This window comes from Dipodomys merriami, unplaced genomic scaffold, assembly GCF_024711535.1.
Source record: "Dipodomys merriami isolate MVZ:Mamm:240054 unplaced genomic scaffold, mDipMer1.0.p SCAF_11, whole genome shotgun sequence".
NCBI lineage: Eukaryota > Metazoa > Chordata > Mammalia > Rodentia > Heteromyidae > Dipodomys > Dipodomys merriami.
Window position 1 is genome coordinate 39,456,666 of NW_027202382.1, and position 23,732 is coordinate 39,480,397.

Genomic DNA, 23,732 nt, shown 5'->3' on the forward strand with positions numbered 1-23,732 from the left:
CAGAAGCTGTCTTTCTTTCTTATCTGCTTCCTCCCCTGCTTCTTTCCTTCTGGGATGCCACCCGCCAGAGCGGTGGGACTGCCAGCAGCCCCAGCCTAGGAACCTCACTCAGCCAGCCTTGGGAACACTTGCAGGGCAGGGAGGTCCTGAAGCACTTGAAGCTCCTATCAAGCCTGGGCCAGAGAAAGCCCCCTGGAGACAGGAACCTCCTCCTGTGGCTGTAAAGAATTCAGTTGCTAGAGCCAAGCCTTTTCAGACTTGCCCTGCCCTTTTCCACACCCAGGGCCTTCACATTTGCTATTTCTTCTAGAATGCTTTTCTCTGCCCCCTCAACTACTTGTCAAAAACCAGCCCCAATGACACCTCCTCCTGGAAGGCTTCCTGGCCTCTTCATTTGCCAACCTCTCCTTTGTGTTTCCATAGCAATTTGTCCCTATCTTACAATAACTCCATTTTAAGTATGTTTTTCCAGTAGGCTAAGTCCCTTTGCTAAAATTACATATCCCATCATCTAGTAGTTGGTGAAAGAATGAATCAGTGAGTGGAGGAAGCAACTGACTGAAGACTAGGGGCATAGTATAAACATAGCCTGGTAGAGACAGTGCAGTGTATGTACCAGGAGGAACACAGAATTTGACTTTAGAAAATCAGGCTCTGAGTCTGATCAAGTAATCAACTACTTGATAATGGTGAAGGACACACAAATAAGTGGCCCTAGGGACTGTCCAGAGTCAAGAAAAATAGCTGGGGTTGAGGGTGGAGGTTAAGAAGGGGCTTGTCAATGTATCTGTGGCTACTGATGAGAAATGTAAACAAACTGGTGGTCTGTTAATCAGGCAACAGGCAGGAAAAGGGGAGTGCCCAGAGAAGCAAGTAGTCAGTTCAGAACCAGGGCCATCAGATTTCTCCTATGGGTAACATCAGGGCACAGGAGAAGAGTTTCTTCCATGGCAAACTATCCTTGGTCAATACTATAGCCAGGCCAGGTGCAGTGGCTCATGTCTGTAATCCCAGCTATTTGGTAGGAAAACATGGAAGGATCACAGACTGGGCAAAAGATCAGACTGGGCAAAAAAATGAGGTATTATCTCAAATAACAGGCTAGATGTCAGTGGCTCAGACCAATAATACTAGATACTCAGGAGGCTGAGATTGAAGATCATAGTTCGAAGCCAGCCTAGGCAAGAAAAATCCAAGACTCTTATCTCCAGTTTTAATCACCAAAAACCTGAAAATGGAGCTGGGCTCAAGTGATAGAATGCCAGCCTTAAGTGAAAAAGCTAAGGGACAGTGTCCTGGTTCTGGGTTCAAGCCCCAGTACTAGAACAAAAACAAATAAAAAAGCCAAGCTGAGCCTGGCCAGGCAGGACTAGGCTTATGGTTCACCCAGTAGGTAGGGAGGTAGAGGTAGGGAGATCAAAGTCCAGGCTGCCCCAGGTTTAAAAAAAAAAAAAAAACCATAAGACCTTGTATGAAAGAACAATAGCTATCAGAAGCAAAAAAAGGCTACAGGAATACTTCAATTGGTAGAATGCAAGCACAAGGGCATGAGTTCAAACTCTAGTACTACCAAAAAATAAAATAAAAAAAGGATATATTTGAATTTATAAGAGAAACAAAGCACGCTCTCTTGGCACGTTCCCTTAGTGGACTAAGTCCTTGACCTCCAGTTTCTGCCTCCTATAACCAGATAATGAACACGAACGAACACACACACACACACACACACACACACACACACACACACACACACACACTTTCAACTTCTCTGGTGTGCCTAGTGCTATTCTGGGACCCAAGACTACAAAAATAAAGTCCCATTTTCCAGAGCTTCATCTGGGGGGGGGGGGGGGTGGAAGGACTATCAGAGCCAGAAACCCAGTATGCAAAGCACTGTGGTCCAGGGATGACAGAGAAAAGCAGGCTCACTTTGCTGGTTGATGCAAAGGGGTAAAGACTTATTTTACACAGAAACAGAGATAGAGATAGGGAGGTGAGAGGAGACACAAGCAGGTGAATGGAGGAAAAGGCAGAGCGAACTGAGTGCAGCAAGGCTCCCTCTCTCTTAGGGAGCCTAGACTCTGCCCACGTTCTGCCAGTAACAGGGAGCCATTAAAGGAGCAAGACATGATCGTATTTGTGTTTCAGAAAGGTCCTTCTACTGCTCTAAGGAGGATGGACAGGAGCCAGCAAATGGGAGATGGAACAATCAATTAATTGGCTACTGCCATATTACAGCAAAGAAAAGAATGTAAGTGAATAAACAATTCAGAGAAAATCTGTAAATTAGAAGTACAGGACTTGACAATGAATTAGACTTGGAAAGAGGAGGGAAAAAAAATATCAGTGACCTCCAGACTTGCAAGTTACTGTGCATTGCACATGTCTACTTGCCTGCACAGTTTTTCAAAGAAAATCCATTACTGTTCAGTAACAGATAAATCCCCCCCCAAAAAAACAAATGCTCCTGTCAGACATGCTGTGGCTGGCGGTCTAGTCCCCCGTCTAGTGTCCTGGTCTATCACAATACTACACAGTAAAACCTCAAGAAACACTCCCTTCAGGCCCTGCCAATTACTTCTCTGTAATTTACCTGCTAGGAAAGGAAAACTTGGCACAGAGGACTGTTTCCCAGGTTCTGCACTCAGAAAGTTTTGCTTTTCTTAGTGCCAGGCTAAAAGGACATTCCTTTCCTACTGAAACTCCCCTTCGTGTGTGTGTGTGTGTGTGTGTGTGTGTGTGTGTGTGTGTGTGTGTGTGTGTGTGTGTGTGTGTGTGTGTGTGTGTGTGTGTGTGTGTGTGTGTGTGTGTGTGTGTGTGTGTGTGTGTGTGTGTGTGTGTGTGTGTGTGTGTGTGTGTGTGTGTGTGTGTGTGTGTGTGTGTGTGTGTGTGTGTGTGTGTGTGTGTGTGTGTGTGTGTGTGTGTGTAGCAAAGCTGACCACTACATGGACTCAAATCCTACAGCTTCCTTTTTTATCTCTACAAAAAAAAGGGTGAAGGTCTCTTCCAGCATGAACCCTTCCGTGGTTCTCAACGTAAAGATGGGGAACAACACCTGGCATAACCCCTGTCCCTCCTCCCCCAGGAGAGCCCTTCTAATAGCCGCTCTTGCCTGCCTCCCCTGCTGTTCATGTACTCATCTAGGTGGCTGGGGACTTTGGGCTCACTGTGATCCATGCCTGAGGTTATGAAGCAGGTGGGGGTAGGGAGGGGTAGTAGGGATTGGAAAGGGTTGAGTCTGGGAGGGGATATAGTACAGCTTAGAGGGAAAGCGACTTAGGTTCAATGCCTAAGGGAAATGAGATAATCCTCCAACCAAAGAACTGACTCTAAGCTGGGTACTCCTTGGAGCCTTCAGAGCAGATGTTAGTCCGCCCCACTGTCTGTCATTTTATTAGTGATTTTGACTCTCTACTTCAACCATAGCACAGAGGATAAAGACTTACTGGAGGGGCCTCCTAGACCGAGGCTTGGTTTTGTCAAAGGGTGTCATACCCTGAAATGCTCCTGTTCAAATTATTTTAGCATCATACAGTTTTTTTCTTAAAGACAAGTTCTGTCCAGTCTGATCCCAAGCTTCTAGGTTCAAGTAATCCTCCTGTCTCAGACTCCTGAGTAGCTGGGACTACAAGCATACTCCATTGCAGCAGCCTTCATAGAATAAAAAAGTTTTAAATCCTCAAGTGATTCTTTAAACAAAGAACTTAAGTGATCTTAATGGTGTGGGATTCTTAAAAAGGAATTATAGATTTGGATTCTAAAATAATCAGCTGTGAAAGAATCCCACAAATTCACCACAGCAATCAAATCAGAAAAGTATATTAAAGGAAGGAAAGCAGTTACCCAAAGGTCAGCTTTATCCTGCTATGTGAATGGAAAAACCATTAGAATAAACAATTACCTGACAACTCTTAAGAGTAACAATGAACTCTATAATCTTAGCACTTGATAATATGTCCTCTACTACCATCCCAACTTTGTTTATTTTTTTAAAAGTCATGATGACTTCATAAATCTTTTCTATATCATGGTGCATCATTTGACAAAGTAGAGTCTGGGCAGTGTCACATGTAACTGTCCATTCTGAATGCTTTCCTAGAGTCATTAACCATTTGGTATGACACCGACAAGATAATTAAGACAGGTTTGTTTAATATTCCAAATGAAGGCTGATATGATAATCCATTAATCAAAGTAACCTTCAAAACCTGGACTTTAACAAAAAAAAAACCCTTATACAGCCAGTTTACAATGTAATTATGAATACATATCTTTTCATGATCTGTGACTTTTTTCAATGCAGGTCAAGTGCTTAAAATTTATAAAGACTTATGCTCATTTAATTACTGGCTGCATAAAATTCACCCCTACATGTGTTATCTTGATAGACAAAAACCCTGATGAGCAATTACATAGTGAGTTTTTCAGTGAAAAAAGAAGGAAATTATTTTACAAAGAAATTGTAGCAATGAGTTAGCTTCAACAAAGAATTAATTTTCCACCTTCATTAATATCTTATAGATAAATCAGCCCAAAGCCAATGAAAAGGAATCCTTCCTTTTCCATTCCATTCTATTCATTCATTCACTCATGCCATATACTAAACAGCTGCAATGTACTAATAAAAATATCATTTCCTATCCAAAGGAAGGGAAGGTGATATACACCAAATACTGACAGAAGAGGCAAAACTTATAGTAAATGATTTCTTAGGTGGGTACAAGGGTGCAACAGAACCAGAGATACTAAACACAGAAGCCTCTCCATGAACAGGTCAGACTGTCTAGGTGTGAATCCTAGCACTTAGTTGTTAGACACATTACTCTGTCCATTTCCTTTGCTCTTCAGAACAGGCCTAACAGCGATACCATAGGATGTTACAAAGAAATGATAATGCTTCATCTCAGTTGAGTGTTCAAAAGATACTAGCATTTTCTTACTCTTACATTAACTATTCTCTAACACTGTCCAGTTCTGAATATCAAGTTCCATGTCCCAAAGTCCATGCCTTATTTCCATTGCTTGTTCTTTAAATTCAGTATGTGCCTTGAAGGAGACAATCGATAAATGTTTACAGAACATCGCCTGTATTACAGGGACTGGAGCTCTGCACTTCATTTGCTTGTACCAGTTCCAGGCTTCAGAAATATTGGTGTCACTGGGGCCTGTAAAGAGCTTTTTGTGGCTCTATGAAACATACACCCATGGAAGGGATAGTATTGATTTCCTCAGTGAAGAGTGTCAGCCAACATCTAGAAAAGATAAGTATCAGGAGTCTTGTTCCCTAGTCCACAGGTAACAGTCAAACCTCAAGAGAGGTCAGGACTAGAATTCTCTGAAAAAAGACAAGGACTACCAATAATAGCACCCCTGTGGCAACTGATGTTGGCCTTGCAACTTTACACGGAATCCTTCATTTGCTCCTCCCATTTTCCTTCATTAGATAAGGCCCCAGCCTGGTAAAACTCGGTGTGGCTGTCTCCAAAACTCATGTTCTTCCCATGACAGCAGACTATATCATATTAACAACCCCATGGCTATTGCTTGTTTCAATTTGCAAGGCAGCAATTTAGTCATTTTAAATTAGTCCTTGAAAAAAAATCACAAGAGATTAAAATGCAAATGTTAACATGGCTAGAGCTCAACAGTGATTCTGTGTCAAAAATCACACAAATTGGTCTTACAAAAGTGTAGATTGTCCTTAGAGGAAAAGCTTTCCTGCTTCATTTTATATTTCGGATATTAATTTTTTTCATGAATATCACAGTTCAGCTGTAGGGGTGCCGGAAAGTACAATGGAATCAAAACCTTCTGAATCTGGGATTGCTAACACCCCCCAATGAGCAAACCTTGGGTTGGCACCCTCCAGCCTTGGAGCTCTGGGGTCTGTATATATAAAATGGGGCATACGTCTACCTCTTACAGAGGAGTTCTAAGGATTAAAAGGGAATGAAGTATGTTAGGAGCCTGGCAGATTGGTATTACTATTCTGCTTAGAAACAAACAAGGCCAGCTCTTTACCAGTCCACAAAGGAGGATTTAGGGAACAATGGGTCATAGACTGGAAATTGTTCACTAATGGCAAAACCAGCAGAAGGTATGTAAATTTTTTAAATGATGAGAGTAGCGGGAAGGGGACATAGAGTGTACATGGGAATTGGAGATGGGGCTATCAAGGAAAACAGTTTAAAAATATTTTTATGGCCGGGCGCCGGTGGCTCACGCCTGTAATCCTAGCTACTCAGGAGGCTGAGATCTGAGAATCGCGGTTCAAAGCCAGCCCAGGCAGGAAAGACCGTGAGACTCCTATCTCCAATAAACCACTAGAAAACCGGAAGTGGCGCTGTAGCTCAAGTGGTAGAGTGCTAGCTTTGAGCTGAAGAGCTGAGGGACAGCACCCAGGCCCAGAGTTCAAGCCCCATGACTGACAAAAAATATATTTTTTTTATGTCAATAAATGTAGTATTGAAAATTATCAGACCAAGTTCTGTGGTATTCTCAGTCCTAAAAAAGTGAAAAAGATGAGCCACCCCCAGGCAATTACGGTTACCATAACACAATTCACTATAGAAGAACATTAAAACCAATTCAAAATGTTTATTGAAAGGGAATGCATAGTTGAAACACAATTAAATGTGGTGGAGTAAGCATATATTTTTTTCTCAGATACTACTCTCCCAGAAAAAGTCACAGGGAAAGAATTTTAAAAGGCATAGGCCCCCCAAAGAATAGGAAAGGGAAACTATTAATGACGAAAGAGAGACGTCAAATTTTTAGAAGCGAAATGGCAGATGTTACTTAAGAAGTGGCTCTCAACTTTAGGGGACATTTGGCAATGCCCAGAGACATTTCTGGTTGTTATGGTTGGAGGAGGGTGTGCTACCACTATACACTGATTAGAGCCCAGGGATGCTGCTAAACAACCTACAATGTACCAGCCAGCCTTGCACAATGGAAGATTACTGAGTACAAGCTACAGGAACTCCAAAACAGCCCAAGAAATAGAGACACTGGGAATCTCCAAAGGCAAAGGGAAGAGTACATATGGAAACAGGAACAATTTTATGTTGATCAAGCATCTCCTCTCTAGCCTACTTAACTAGTCAGCTAACCTCTTGCACTCTTCCAGAGGAGTGTTTACAATTTGAGGCATAGATCAGAAAGGCCTGGGGATATCAGATAGTGCTGAGGATACAGGACAAACTATTAAACAAAAATGGAATTAAATGAAAGTAACCAAATGTTAATAATTAATAACCTGCCACTCCCATTCCACTAAGCTTAGAACATTGCTAATAAAGCATTTGCTCTCTAGGCATGAGAAAACTGACTAGTCAAAAGGAAAAGTTTCTGATACGGATACATAAGAGCCTCTTGACCGCTAAAAGCAGCATCCATTCTAAGGCCTTAGAAATTGTGATCCCACTTTTTTGATAAAGCCTACCAGGAATCAAGGTCAATCACAAACACACAGCTCCAGATAGACAGTTCAGTACTTCACTCTGAAGTATGACTAGGCAGCCATTTGAGAACAAGTTTCTTAAAGAAAAGGCATAGTAGACAAATAAACAGGATAAGAATGGTGAATAAGAAAAGAGTGCAGAATAGCACACTAAGAACAAGAATTGGTTTGAAACTTGTTAGGCTCCTTTCTCAACCTTCAGTTGGGTGCAGTGGCACACAACTAGCATCCCAAGCCTACATGCAAGGAAGGCTGAAATTGGAAAGAAAGGAAAACTGACATCAGAAAGATCAAGGTACCAGACAAATCCAGCCATCTCCATGGAGGGAAGGGATGATATGGCATGCACCTGTGATTGAGATGACTCTGCAAAGCTTAAGGAGGCAGACTGCATGCAGCTTAGAGAGGTACCAGGTGGGAGGCATGACCCTATCCTAAAAATAACCAGTGAAAAACAGGGTTGGAGTCATGGCTCAGTAGCATCCTGCTAGGCTAGGAAGCATAAGGCTCTTAGTTCAACCTCTAGTATCACCCCTGACTCCACCAAAAAAAAAGAAAAAAGAAAAAGAAAGGAAACAAAATGCAGGAGCCTTGAACAGTGAAATGCACCTGTAATCCCAGCTACTTAGAAGGCTGATATGGAAGGATCACTTGAACCTATTGGTTTAAGAAAAGTCTGGGAAAAATAGTTCTAGTTTAAGGAAGAAAGGAGGAAAGGAGTGGGAAAGAAGTGGGGAAAGGTGAATGGAAGAAAGAGGGGAGAGGAGAGGGGAGGGGAGGGAAAAAAAGAGGAGGGGAAAGAGGGAAGAGAAGGGGAGAAGGAAAGGGGAGAGGAAAAAGAGGAAAGGAGGGCTGGAGGGAAGGAAGAGAAAGGAAAAGAGAGGAAAAAAAGAAAAGATATTCTCAAAAAAGGAGAAAGAATAGAGAAGGAAGAAAGGAAGGAGGGAGGGAGGGTAAGAAGGAAGGAAGGAGAAAAAAAGAGAAAAAAGATAGGAGAAAAAGACAAAGAAGAATAACAGGAAGCATACAGGAAGAATAAAACTTTATAAATCTAAGAATAACTGTCTCATACATGAGGGAAACTATTAAGAAATTGTTAAACTAAGAAATTAAAAAGGATGGAAAGATTTGTTGAATAAAGTAGATATAACACTATAAAAAAGACACATGGGAAATAGGAAAATAGGAAAGAGAAATAGGAAATAAGAAATAGGAAAGAGAAAAAAAAATAAGAAAATTAGGTTATCAACATTAAGTCCTACCACAGAAGAGGAAGAAAAATAAAGAAGTTTTTCAAAGAAATTATATGGGGAAAAAAAAGCTACAAAGGACATGAGTTTCCAAATGAAGCAAGATGACCAAGTATCCAGCATAGTGGATGAAATTGAACCCACTAGGGCACATCATTTCACATTCTCAGGGTACTAGAGGAGACAACAAACAGATCCTCTAAAAAAAATGAATCAGGGATCAGCATGAACAAAACTTCTAAAGTTGCAACAGCAAAGCTGGAAGTCAGTAAATGAATAGAGAGATTTCCAACCTAGAATTCTATCACCAAATTATCAGGAATAGAATAAGTCATTTTGAGTCATGCACATTCTTTTTTTTTTTTAATGAGGGTACTCTTAATTGGGATATTAATTATGGGTTCATTATGGATTCCTCATATACATGTATTTTCCTACATGTATATAATATTCTTTGATCACAGTCATAACCTCCATTAAACTATACAAGTTATGCAAGTTCTAAAAATATTGCTTCCTATACAATACTTCCTCAAGAAATTACTAGAGAATGCTGCATGAAAAGGAACAAATAAAATCAGGAAAGAAAAGGATGCAAGATCCAAGGATTCGTGTGACAGAGTTGTGTAAAAAATCTAAGCAGAATAATCAGAATTATATTTTTATTTTATCTAAGCTGACTCTGGGCTTAAATTCAGGGCCTGGGTACTGTACCTGAGCTTTTTTGCTCAAGATTACCAATTTATCACTGGAGCCACAGCTCTATTTCTGACTTATTTTGGATGGTTAGAAATAAAAGTCACATGAATTTTACTGCACAGACAGGCTTCAAATTGCAGTCCTCAGATCTCATCCTCCTAAGTAGCTAGGATTACAGACATGAGCCATCAGTGCCTAGCTTTATGTTTAATTCTAATCAAAATATAATTTATGCACATGCAAAATACCATGGTGAAACCATGTGATACACACTAAAAAAAAATGGGTGTGGGGAATGACAAAAGTTAAACAGGCTCTGTTGAATGGTGGGGATCAGTGAGAGGTGAATGGAAAGGGTAAATAAGAGAAAATATACATATATAAAAACAGAACAATGAAAATTGTTAAAATTCTTTAATGAAGGGAGGGGGGAATAAAGGACAGTAATAGAGCAAGATAAGGTTGATGGACTACACCATATACATATATAAAAATGTCACAATTAAATGCAACCCCTCACATTGTTACAAATGTCACCCTCCTTGTACAAGTAATATATATTAATTAAAACTTTAATTGAAAGGAAATGTATATTCATTAAATGAATTCATTAGGATGTATATTCCCTAAAATCCAAATATTAACTTGATTTAATATAAGGGTTTCCCTAAAGCTAGATGGAGAATGACAGAAATAGATGAATGAGAAAAATTATTTCATATAAATACATATTTCTTTTTTCTTTTTTTGGTTGGTCATGGGGCTTGAACTCTGGGCCTGGACGCTGTCCCTCAGCTCTTCAGCTCAAGGCTAACACTCTACCACTTAAGCCACAACACCACTTCCAGTTTTCTGGTGGTTTATTGGAGGTAAGCATCTCATGAACTTTCCTGCTTTGCACTGTGATCCTCGGATCTCAGCTTCCTGAGTAGCTAGAATTACAGGTATGAGCCACCAGTAACCGGCTTACATGCATATTTCTAAGAGGGAAGCTCATGGAAAATAAAATACTTAAAAACTTTCATCTTTGATATTGAAGTCAATAGGTAATACAGAAAAAAAATGAAGATTTAGCAATCAAAATGTGTCAAAAATATAAAGGGAAATATAACTGTTAAAATGTAAAAGTAACTATCTCTGAGGAGTAAAAAGTATGGAGAACTTGGAAATTGCAGGTTTTTGTGTTATAGTGTGGTACTATATGATTTTTAAAAAGCTATTGATCTAAGCTCTGAAAGACAAACAGCATGTGTTTTCTTTCACATGTGGAAGCTAGACCTAATACAGGACTTCAGACATTCACACACAGTGAGACCAAAAGAGGATACCCTTAGAAGAACACAAAGGTGTAACACTTATGTGCATCTAATCATATAAAATAATATTTATCAAAATTAACTCCAGAAAATGAAAACAAGAGGTCTTTTTCTTTGTTGCTGTTTTTGTTGTTTTCTTATTTGTCTTTGGGAGGATGGAGGGGGGAGGGAACGGCACAGAAATGGAGGGACAAAGGGTAAAAAAATGTAACAGTGTTATTCACTAGACATGATATTGAAAATAAACCACACAATTTTGAATAGAGATGGGAGGGGAAAATGGAGAAGAGTGAGAGGAGGGATGATATTGTGAAAAAAAAATGTATGTTTTACCTGAATTATGTAACTGTAACCCCTCTGTACATCACCTTTATGGTAACAATTTTTAAAAAATTAAAAATTACCGAAATGAACTCTAGGAAATGGAAGCAAGGGTTTTTTCCTTTGTTAAAAACAAATAAACTATTACTATATATTACTTTCATAAGAATAAAGTAGCATTAAACAAAAATATCATTGGGGCTAGAGTTTATTTTTTTTTTCTGGTTCTTTTTCTAGTTTCTTTAACTGAAACTTGTTTTCATAAGTTCATTCAAAGCTATGAGTTTTCCTGGAATACATTTGTGTCCACATCCTTTGTTAGTGTTCTTATTGTCATGATTTTTAAATAATATTGAATTTCAAGTTTTTATCCTCTTTGTTTCAAATGCTATTTCAAGTACATGAGTATTTTTTTAAACCTGATTATTAATTTCTAGTTTTATATCACTTCAATAAAAGTTGTATCTTGTTTAAGCTTGAAATGTTCAGAGCAATTTAGCATATAATCAGATTTTTATAAATATTTCATGACATTTGGAAATTATCATATATATTTAATATGCATATTGTATATATAGATATACATGTTGTACAAAGGGGTTTCAATTCAACATGTCAGTGTGACTACAATTATAATTCTCCCTATCCCCTCAATTTTCCTAGTTCCATTTTCACATGTATATATTGAATATTATGACTGCATTTCTCCACCTTTCCTTTTTCAAAATCATCTTTGATAGCCTTCTGCTGTTGGTCTTGGACTATCTGTAAGCCCCTGTTTCTACTCTTCCTGAAGTACTTTTTTTCCATTCCTTTTGGGTTTCTATGTCCATACTGAATTGGCTATGTATTAGTGATCATCATTTTAATAATGCAGAATTCCCAAGTTTTCTAGTTCATGGTAACTTCTGCCATGGCAGGAACATTTTTCTTCTTAATTTTACACGTTTTTATATCAATGGAATTTTTTGAGGGATGAAAGGAAAAAAATCATGTGCTCCAAGTATAATAGCATAGCATGTAAAAGGCAGTCTTGAAAACTGACGAGTTAAGTTTGAATTCTAATTCTACCACTTTTTTGTTGTAGAACCTTGAATGCATCACTTATCTCAGAGCTTCTATTTCCTCATATAACATAAGCATGTTAAGAATAGTAAATGATGAAATGCACTGATTATATTGACTGACAAGTAGTATAGCCCAATAAACATTAGCTATTGTTGTTGCAATATAAACTCTGGTCTGAATTTCTTATTATCTAATGCCAAAATAAATAAATAAAGCAATATTTCTACCACAATCTCATCAAATAAAAAAATAAACATGCATATGCTTGACAACTTCAGTGATCTAATCACAGTACTACAGCCTAATCTCATTATTATATTTGATTAGTTGACATTTCTAATCTGTCTGCTCTACAAACAACACTTAAACAATCAAATATATACTTAAAAGAATGACAAGTGAAGACTTAACCATGGATGAACAGATAAGCTAATTGTTGTATAAATACAATGGAGTATTATTCATCCTTAAGAAGGAAGGACAGGGGCTGGGTCAGTGGTAGAGCGCTTGCCTTGCATACATGAGGCCCTGGGTTCGATTCCTCGGCACCACATAAGCAAAAAGAAAAAAACCAGAAGTGGCGCTGTGGCTTAAGTGGTTGAGCGCTAACCTTGAGCTGAAGAGCTAAGGGACAGCACCCAGGCCCAGAGTTCAAACCCCACGACTGGACCCCCCCCCAAAAAAGAAGAAGAAGAAGAAGAAGAAGAGAAGGAAGGATAATCTGATTTGTGCTATACCATATGAATATTTTTTGTTCATATGGGGCAAGGGGAGGAACTGAGGTTTTAATTCAGAGTCTCATGTTTGCAGGTTGCTTTGCTTGCCCAGCTGGTGCTCTACAATTTGAGCTATGCTTCTAGCCTAACTTTCTAAAAATTATTTTGGAAATGAAGTCTTATGGGCTTTTCTGATAGCTTTAAAACATGGCATTCTATATCCTAGCACTAGGAGTAGCTAGGACTACAGGCATGAACTACTAGCCCCTAAGACATAATGCTAATAAGCTGGACACTAAAGGACAAATACTATACAATTCCACTTAACTGTCTCATATAAATGGAACTATATGTACAACCAGGGTCCTAGCAGCATGGTACGAGTGGTCCAGCACTGCCAAGCATGCATAGGTCTCTTGAGTTCAATCCCTAGTACTGTCAAAAAAAAAAAATAGTTGCAGAAAGAATGATGGTTTTTATAGGCCAGTGGGAGAGGACAAATGGGCTGTTGTTGCTCACCAGGTATAACGCTTCAGTTATGCAGGATAAAAGTATTCTGTTGATTGACTACACAATATGACTGTACTTAAATCTACTGAAGTATACATTTAATAGTAGTTAAAATGGTTAATTCTATGTTTTGCATATTTTACCACCATGTAAAAAGTACCAAGTACCTCAGTAGTAGCCATTCTATGTTTAATTTCATATTCTACTATTTATAAGAGCACAATATTGTGGGAATTTGTCATAAGGCTAGACATGTCATTCATTTTGTTTGGAGGACAAACATGAGCTTTCTGCTGTCTCAGATATTAGGACCTTAAGAGGTAAGGATGGGGTTACTCATACTTCACCAACTAATTGTTTTGTTCTGAAAAGTGAACAGAGACATAGAAACAGTAGAAGTGTATAGTTCTACATGAATAAATCTACCTGAACAAAGAAATCATTACACAGAAATGTCTTTATATAGAACTGTATTAACTTACAGATAGCAGAAAGAGAATGCCTAAAGAAACTACAGAGCAAATGGAATATTATTCAGTGACCAACAATGATTCATAGGAATGAAAGTGCTAAAGCTGTTTATCTAATAGGTGCTTTTAACTATGTATAAAGTATGTTCTATAAAAATTAGAAAAGGACATTAACAATGTTAGGAGATTATTTTAGGTATGTATGAATAATATCTCTCCTTGTCTTTACTTTCTATACTTTGCAAATATTTTCAATCTGTTTTTACTTTCATAATACATTTTTCTTCTTACATGCTGTTACAATTCAGCCCTTTAAAAAAACTAAATGTATATTATTACATTGTAAAATACCCTTACATTTAAGAAATAAGTAGCGAACAAAGAATGAAAGTTTCCGATTTTCTTCCCCGTTACTCACATTCTCAGGTATGCTGGGAAGCTCTCGGGTGTCAGGCACCGTAAAGTAAGAATGCTGGAAAAGAAAAGCAAAAGCGCTCTATATACATATGTATTTTTTATTTATTTTTTCCTAGAATGTATAACAAGGACATAACTCAGAATTTAGGTAAATGGTCTTAAGATACTTCCTGACTCTGAGGATGTACCCATGGAATATTTTCTTAGAGTAGTGTCAGATTAAACCAGATAAATTACATTATCAGTTTGGTAGTTAGTGCCATTTTGGATTTATATAAGAAGAACTCAGAGTTTAAAAGTCAATTTCCCATGTGACATTTGAGAGTTTCTGAACACATGAAAGCCACAGGTTGCATAATTTATTGTTGGACAGGACAAGTGATCTGTAGGGATACGCTGCAATGATATTACCATCTGAAGCTATCATTTCTTTTCAACAAATGAGATTATATCCATCTATAGACTGGCCACAATATGACCTGGTGATGTTAAAGACAGCTCCAGCTGAAGGCCCATTACACTGAGGCTACTGTGGATGGCTGGCAATGGAGAGTCCGTCTACTACCAGTGGGATTTCCAGGAATCCCAGGAATTGGCAAGAATGGTGGAAAAATTGACCTCTTCAAAGACTTCCAATGAGGGAACTCTATGTACATAGCAAGCATGTGTTCCTGAGTTAAATGACAATGGACTGAACAGATGACACCTCCCCTGCTGCTACTAAAGACTCAGAGGACAATAGTAAGCAGGATGGAAAAAGCTCAGTGCTGACCAATTAAAGGTGGGATTGTGAAAGGCCAGGAAAGGTCAAATGCAGAGAGATTCAGCTTAGCCATGGCCTAAGTTCAAACCTGGACCCCCAAGTGACATTTCAGGAAGCTCTTCCCCGCCCCCTATTCCTGGTTAATTGCACAAGTAGGTCTCTAGAAGAATGAATTGTAGTGGCTTCCTAAAATGAAAGGCCTATTAGACAATTGTAAGAATGACAATAATAACAATTATATAAGCTACTTGCCTAATATCCAATAGTCATTTACTGAACAACTTTTATATGGAAAAACTTTATATCAGGTACTTTATAAACATTGTAATCTCTAATCTACATAATACATTTAGGTAGATATGATCTCCATGTTACAAAAGGATATATTAAGGTCGCACATGTGGCAGAAATGAAACTGAAACTAGGCCTATATAAGTAGAACTATGCCCTTTCTCCAATAACAGAATATTATCTATGTGTTTTTCATATGTAAAGTAGTAATGGAATTTGAATTAAAAGTAAAAACTTACCAATAAAGATTTTAAGAAAAATCTATGGCAATGTATTATTCTAAAGTCTGTGTATCTATAATACAATAGCACTTAAAAGTGTCACAGTAGATGATGCATCAGGGAAACTAGTTAATAAACAGTTCAACTAACAATGAGAAGTAAAATAGGAAAAGTAAAATGCAAAGCTGAAATTTGACTCCATGAGATATATACCAAATGGTATCTTTCTATACCAAACGATTATAATTTCAGGACCAGATGTCCATTAAATTATGATATCACTAAGTAGCAGCCTGGTGCAATGAGAGGGAAAGCTCCCCCTAGAACTTGCCACTAAGTATCTCGGTGAACTGAGGCAACTTGATTTAGTGGCATAGAATCTGAATTTGATTTGTAATTTAATATGAAATTATTGTTCTCAACTGCTTTTATGCATTTCCACTTTTCTCAACCACTCACAGGGAAATATTCTCTGATAACTAAAGAATAAGAAGGCCAACACTGATGGCTTATTAATATTTTAGGATTTATATAATAGATGTGATTAGCCCTTCAAAATCAGAAAAGCAATTTGGGGAGATGAATTCCTAGTGATGAGGAAAAAGAGAAATCTGTCTTTCCAGATGCAATTGATTGTAAATAGTAAGCCAATGCAATTCCAAAATCAAGTAGTCCTCGGGCTGTCCTTTGAGATTTTGTCTTGCTCCACTGGCCATGAAATGCTGGGGACCAAGGGAGGTCACAAGCATTCCTAGAATCCACTGGCATGAAACAGCTGCACACCCAACAGTTCCTCCAGCCCTGAGCTGGCTTGTCCTTGGGGCCTGGTGGCATGCTGCTGGTGTAGCCATTCAGGGAAGGAGTGGTCCTTCTTCCCCAGCAGCTGGCAACCCAGCTGGGCTTCTCTACAGCTACCTGTCGGATGGCATTACAGGCTGAAGCAGTGAGATCAAACTGTTTAGGAAAAGGGACAGAGACAAAGACAGATCTGTTTAGCCTTAGGGATGACTGGGGCAGGTCTAAAGCTCACACTGGTTTTTTCCTAGACTGAGTTTTGCCATGAGAATTTTTGTACAAAGGTTTCTTTACTTCCTAAAGAATTCCCTCCCTCCCTATATCCCTTCCTCCTCCTCCTCTTTTCCTTTCTTTCCTTTTTTAAAACTTCCTTTTCTTTCAACATCTATGGAATAATAGAAAGAACACACATTCTAAAGTAGCTGTTAAAAACCCAAACTTTACTATTTGTTAGCCACAAAACTTTGGAATGGCAAGTAGTTTTTCCTTTGTAAATCTGACAGCTATGAAATTAAACTGTTAATATTCATTTTGTAAAACTGTTTTGTATATCAGAGATACATAGTATAATTTATAAACTTAAGTAGCAGCTCTATTATTAGTTATTTGTAAAGATGGCATTCAATTTTATCATCATTCTGAAAATATCGATAAGAAATATTAATTTTCCCTAGAGAGGTGGATATCTTCCTAATCACTGAATGCCAACATTATGTGAGGCTCTAATGACAGAGAAAATTTTGGAAGAGAAAACTTTGTGAACAGTCAGGTCAGGACTCACCACATAGAGGAAAGAACTTCTGGATAATAATTGATACTAGGCCAAAGGGTGTCCACCTGGGAATTCTGATAAAGATAGTGACAGGGTTCAACCCAAGGAATTAATAGAATTCTAGCAAATGAATTATGGAAAACATCCTTTATACCTACTCTGATTCCTCATCTGACAGATGGGGAAAATGAAGTCAATAAGGCTAAAGGTCTTGATGTCACACAGATGATTGGCAAACAGACAAATCGGATCAAAATTTCTCAACAGGTTATGTGGAGAATTTTCTGCTTTAGCACACTACAAAACACCTGACATAGAGCAAAAACCTCAGAAACCATCACTATTGAATGCCAGGAACTATGTTAAGCACTCTCCTCTAATCTGCAAGGGATGTACAATTCAGTTAAGACCAAAAAATAGATTATTCAATCACAGTGGAACTAAGTCCTGTGAAGTATATGAAATGCTTGGGGCCAAGGAAAATGCCCAAGCTCAACCTGAATGCACAAGGGAGGATTTCTCTACAAATAGAATCAGAATTGATTCTGAAGGGTATAAACAGGTTACCAGGCAAATAGGAGAGACGATGCTGAAAACTGAGGGTACAGAATGAACTTAATCAGTGAGAGACAAGAAGTAGTGCTGGGAGGGGGCAGGGGCAAAAGGTGAGACAGAAAGCCCAGGACAAGGGCAGGAAGGGTGCAGTCATCCTATTCCAGCCCAGCTGATCTGTGATCAAGATGCTAGTGATAGGATGATGGCCAGAAACTAACCTGGGACATTTAGAAACTATCTGCTCCCCATGGCATCTCAGAAAGAAAAGGAAGACTCTGAGGTTTGCCACCAGTCAGTAAGATCTCAGACTATTCAGGATAGGAGTGGGGGAAGGGTGAGAATGACAAAAGACCTTCCTCTTTGCCAGCTCCCTATGACTGTTCATAACAAAATGCTTTCTACAGGGTAGCTACTATTTTGTCTTACTTACCACACTGAGATGAACAGACACGCCTGGGTCGGGGATGGGAAGTCTGTGCAGAGTTTCGAGAAGTTCATTCCACTGACTTTCCTGAAAGAAATAAAAGGCCTAAATAACAAAAGGCTGTTCACCTACAGGGTGAGTTGGGAACCCCCACATGACAGAGAGGGTTGGGAGATGCTGGCCTCAGCACAGGAATAGGTTTGATAATCAAGTAAGGTTGGACCAAAGACATTGCATATGGCTCAAAACCTAAGCGCCAAGTTGATCCTCCCACATCTAGCTTGACATTTTCTACTCAGTGAGACACCTACCATTGACCGCCTTTTATGGATCATATACCATAAGCTCTCAGTAAATCTATCCCCTTAACTCCATAGCAACAACTTTCAAATGCAAACAATTTGAGCTCCCAGGCGGGGGTGGTTGGGAGAAATAACGATGACACTGTGGATCTTGTCTTCATCATCATTACCCTCAATTAATTTTATTGTGTGTTCACTGGGTATACACATGGCAGCCTCCAATTATGGAAACTTAGAAATGAACTAAGTACAGCAGCATGCAATATATGATGGTGGCTGTGCATTTTAATTAGCCAAACTGAGCAACAGAATGGCATACAGATTTACCTTTAAAATGTTCAAAAGAACACTGCTCACAAATGATCCAAAAATCATTTATTTCTCCCACTCCTCCATACAATTCTTTGTGCTAATAGTAATAAATTTAACTGGTATCTACTTGTTAACTGTCTGATCCTTCCAATTATCCCACTTTACAGATGTGAAGGCTAAAGCTAAAGAAAGCTAAAGCTTACTTAGACAGTAAGTTACATGGCCTGAGGTTAAACACAGGATTGTTGAGTCTGCGCTCACAATCCTCTGCCGTTGGCAGTGAGCTTGGCAGGAAAAAGAAGAGTTCTGACTATAAGCTAATTTCAATCTGAACTCTTACAACCAATTTCTCACAGAGAATACATGAGCTATGGATGTGTGCTGTGTGTGTATAGTTGAATTTTTCCCCCCATTTTTGTTTGTTGGTACTGGGGGTTGAACTCATGGCATACTACTTGCTAGGCAGGTGTTCTACCACTTGGGCCATATCTCTAGTTCCTTTTGGCACTGATTATTTATACTGGGGTAGTCTGGACTGCAATTTTCCTCCTTGTGATTCCTCATGTTGCTGGGGATGATAGGCAGATGTATGCCATTTGACCTAGCTATTGTGCTTCCTTGTTCTTGGGTAAAAGGTGTGCACCACTGTGTCCAGCCACTGGTTGAGATAAAGTCTCAAGAACTTCTTTTTGTCTAGGCTGATCCTGAATGAACACCTGCCCTCACTCCACATAGCTTGAATTACAGGATTGAGCCTCTGTACTAAGGCTACATTGTGTTTTAGTTTTGTTTTGAAACAGTCTCAAATTTACCAGAGTTGGAGGAACAACAAACAAACAACCCATTTCATTTCCTGATACTTCAAAGTTTCCTGATAGCATGCCCATCATCCAAATAAGAACTTTCTCCCATACAACAGGAAATTAAACTTGGTTCGGTATTACCATCTAATCCTCACATCCCATCACATTTTGCCAGCTGTGTTACTGATGTCCTTACAGCACTCAATCTAGCTCACAATCACTTACTGCCTTTAGTAATGATGACTCTTTAGTCTTTTTCCATCTAGAACAGCTCATCTGTCTTTCTTAAATCTGTTTGACTTTCACAAGGAGACTACCCCATTTTGTAGAATGATTCTCAACTGTCTTGTTTCCTCATGATACAAATTACCATTTGTTTGTTTATTGACAATGTTGGCTTTCATCACTTGAATAACTGATCTAATGTCACTATTGTAACATTATTTTGTATTTAAAATATTTAATTTAAAAGTATTCTAGCTAGGTGCTGGTGGTTCACACCTGCCCAGGCAGGAAAGTCCAGTCCATCTTATCTCCAATAAAGTACTCAGACAAAGCCAGAAGTGGCACTGTGATTCAAGCAGTAGAATGCAAGCCTTGAGCAAAAGACGCTCAGGGACAGTGCCCAGGCCCCAGAGCTCAGGCTCCAGGACCAGAAAAGGAAAACCAAACCAAACCAAAAACAACAGGATTCCATAGAGTGAGACTTTAAGTAAACATACCATTCAAGCTTTCAGTTTATCCATTTACTTATTTCAATTACCATAGATACAAGGTTTCCAGCATATCCAGTGGGATAAAATACTGCTATCATTATTTGTCCTGATGCTTGTAGGGAAGACCGGTCAGAACCTCTTGGCATTTCAATATCACTTCTGTGACTTAATGATATGTTCTCATCATACTCTAAACATTTCCTCAATTTTTGGTGCAAAAATTATCTCAGGCTCCTCTTACACATTCTCTGACCAGTCCTGGAATCAAGTATTTCCACAGGTAGCCCGATAACTACTCATGAGGAGTAAAGTAGTATTTAGAAACTAAAATCTGGATACCAGGTGTGTTTACTGGTTCTTACAATTGCTGATGCCAAGCCTTCTCAGTGGACAGAAACAGGGAATATATTACACACACACTAATTCCAAATCAACTCTTAACATTTCTATGTCTCTATATCTTCACATACTGAAAACCTTGGGTTCACACTGATTGCTTAAAATCTAATATAACATAGAACTCATCCCTTTATGTATCTGTGATTACATTTTACAAAGTGAAAACTGTTACTTATTTTCATATAAAAACTTTGTCCTATTGCTGCCTCTGTCTTCTTCCCACCCAGATACCTATCTTGCCCTCCCTGACACTGACACAGAAAACTGGACCTTCACTGTCCACCCCTCACAGTGTCTTTCTCTCAGGCCCCAGCAACCCAGCTCAAGGCCACTGCTGCTGCCTTCTTAGTGTTTTGGATCTCTCCAGATCCCACTTGAGTTCTGACAGTTCTAGATAGTCACTACCCTCACTCTCCCATATGTAAATTCTCAACTTTCCTCAGGCTTATACCATGAGTAGGGTACTGCCCAGTTTAGAAATCCTCCTCACCCTGCCATCCCTCACACAGATGCCTGCCTTACTCCATTCAACAACTCATAAACAAGCTGGGGTAGGAGTCAAATAGTCTCCTACTCCAGGCTCCAATGCCCCTTGTTGAGCTGTCATTGTTACACATTGTTACACAAAGAGAAATCTACCTTGCCCAACCTTCCCAATGACTTTTAGATGAAAGGTTTTTAGTTTGGGGGTATTTTATGGTCTTTTTATTTTGTTCTTTTTAGAGGGCAGGAATTCTGTTTGGGGCCTCTACTGTCCTATGCTGGTGATCAAAACAACTTGCAAAGGAGCCAGTTTTAGGTAGATTTTCTACCTTTGGTGTCATTATTCCTCTAACCAGAAGAAAGTACAGTGTCATGGGTTTAGAAGGAATAGGTTCTAACCAGCTAAGCTGTATTTCTGATCACAGGCTCTAGCATGCTATGAGACAGAGGCATTCCTAGGGCAATGATCCAAAGGAAAGGTGCACCAATTCTACATAAGTCACCATCTGGCCTCCTCTTGACCTATTCCTTTAATCAGAAAAAAAGTTAATACAGAGTCCTGGGCTCCAAAAACAAGTTGTTAGAAATAGTTTCCAACAACTTTTATGATAGATTTCCTGATGCCTAAGCTTCTTTGAAGAGTGAGTATAGTGATCGAAAGAGCCATTTTTATTAGTTATTCTTTCCTTTCACGTGACCTCTGGAATGTTTGTCAGTAAAAAAAAATCCACTTAAAGAAAAGATTTATATATTTATACATACAATTTCCACCTTTTCTTTGAAATACTATTTCCTAAAATGTGTTCTAGCAAACTCAGCTATGTCAAAATGTTATTTGCCAAGGAATAAAAAAGGGAGTTGGATAAAAAAAAAAAAAAAAAACCTGATGAGATATTTGTCAATAGTGTGTAATAACAACTTTAAAAACAAGCAAATTATTTTTAAAATTATTAGTTACATACATGGATAGTCAATTAATTTATAATCAAAGAAATAAAATTAAGACAATGCTTTTTTTTTTTTTTTTTTTTTTGTCGGTTGTGGGGCTTGAACTCTGGGCCTGGGCACTGTCCCTCAACTCTTCAGCTCAAGGCGAGCGCTCTACCACTTGAGCTACAGCGCCACTTCCGCTTTTCTGGTGGTTTATTGGAGATAGGAGTCTCACGGTCTTTCCTGCCCGGGCTGGCTTTGAACCGAGATCCTCAGATCTCAGCCTCCTGAGTAGCTAGGATTACAGGCGTGAGCCACCAGCGCCTGGCTGACAATGCTTTTTTAACTTAGTAAATCCAGCAAATAATACTGGTGAAAGTATTTGTAACCCAAGCACATCAAAGTATAATTATTATACTGCCATGAATGTTATTTATAGTATTTTACTTATTTATTTTTTGTGCTGGCCTTTGAGCTTGAACTCAGGACCTGGACACTGTCCCTGAGCTTTTTTGCTCAATGCTAGCACTCCACCACCTGAGCCACAAATCCAATAATGGGATTTTTGGTGCTCAATTGAAGATAAGAGTTTCAGCTTCCTTCAGCTTCAAATCACGATCCTCAGATATCAGTCTCCTGAGTAGGTAGGATTACAGTCATGAGCCACCAGCAACTGGCTTTACAGTATTTTTAGTAGTGTGGAGAAATGATTCTGTTACAATGGTATTGAACACATAGAACACAAAAGTATTTAACATATCACATTAATCTTTGACATGCATGAAACTGAACTTAGCACACTATTTCTTCCAAAAGTACAGCAAGGTACAGGTGAAGTAGTACTTTTCTGACCATTACAAATATTGTAAAAGCACCACAATGTGTTCTCAAAATCGGAATTGGGCCACTAGGTAATAACACTCTTAACTTTCCAGTCAAGTATGTTGCTTGCAAACCTCAGACTTACAGCATGACATGTACAATTCAAATTTGTGTCTCAGCAATATTATTAGTTAATGCATGCCATGAATTTTCAGGGCTGCTTAGGAATATTAGACAATATTACAACTAATATTATGATTATAGCTCTCTATATTATAAAAGCCATATATTAGTACTTTTTTATTTTTCTTTCTTTTTTGTCAGTTGTGGGGATTGAACTGACGGCCTGGATGCTATCAGTGGTAGGCTAAGTGCCTACCACTTAAGTCACAGCTCCACTTCTGGTTTTCTGGTAAACTGTAGAAAAAGAGTCTCACAGACTTTTCTGCCTAGGCTGGCTAAGGTTACAGGCATGAAACACTGGTGTCCAGCTTTATATATTATTTCATTAACTCAAAAAAAATTAGTAACAAAACAACCCAAAATGCTAGCAATATTTATTTTAGGAAAGAAGATGGAGCAGATTAGATTAGAAGTGATTCCCAATATCTTCTGAATTTCTTAACCTTTCTATAAATATTTTGGTGAAAAATAAGATATGCATTATTTTTGTTGTCATAAAAATTAAAGTTTACTTGTTAAAAGCAGAAAATGCAAATACCTGTCTTTTTGTCGTATAATCTGCCAGGATGTTAAGTAGTTTGTAAAATACCTCGAACCAGGGAAGATAGCTGGGGGGGGGGGGGGGGGGAGAGAAAAACAAAAAACAAAATATTAGTATACAGGTTAAAAACATGAACTACAACCTACTTCAAGACTGATACATTTCAGGTTTTTTTCTACATTCTAAGACTC

At 38.6% G+C, this 23,732-nt stretch overlaps 1 protein-coding gene across 7 annotated transcripts in view; it reads right to left on the reverse strand.

The window, feature by feature from the left end:
* Positions 1-23,732, reverse strand: part of Dennd1a (DENN domain containing 1A) — a 482,983-nt gene that overhangs the window by 230,745 nt on the left and 228,506 nt on the right. For 6 of the 7 annotated variants that reach the window (XM_070013301.1, XM_070013293.1, XM_070013274.1 and 3 more), the window contains 3 exons: positions 23,539-23,608; positions 18,057-18,137; positions 14,231-14,284 (listed from right to left, as the gene is read on the reverse strand). In XM_070013301.1, the coding sequence (XP_069869402.1) occupies positions 14,231-14,284; positions 18,057-18,137; positions 23,539-23,608 (205 nt within the window). Of the gene's footprint in view, positions 1-14,169; positions 14,285-18,056; positions 18,138-23,538; positions 23,609-23,732 lie in introns of those variants that run through there. The other variant, XM_070013311.1, reaches the window with a different exon arrangement.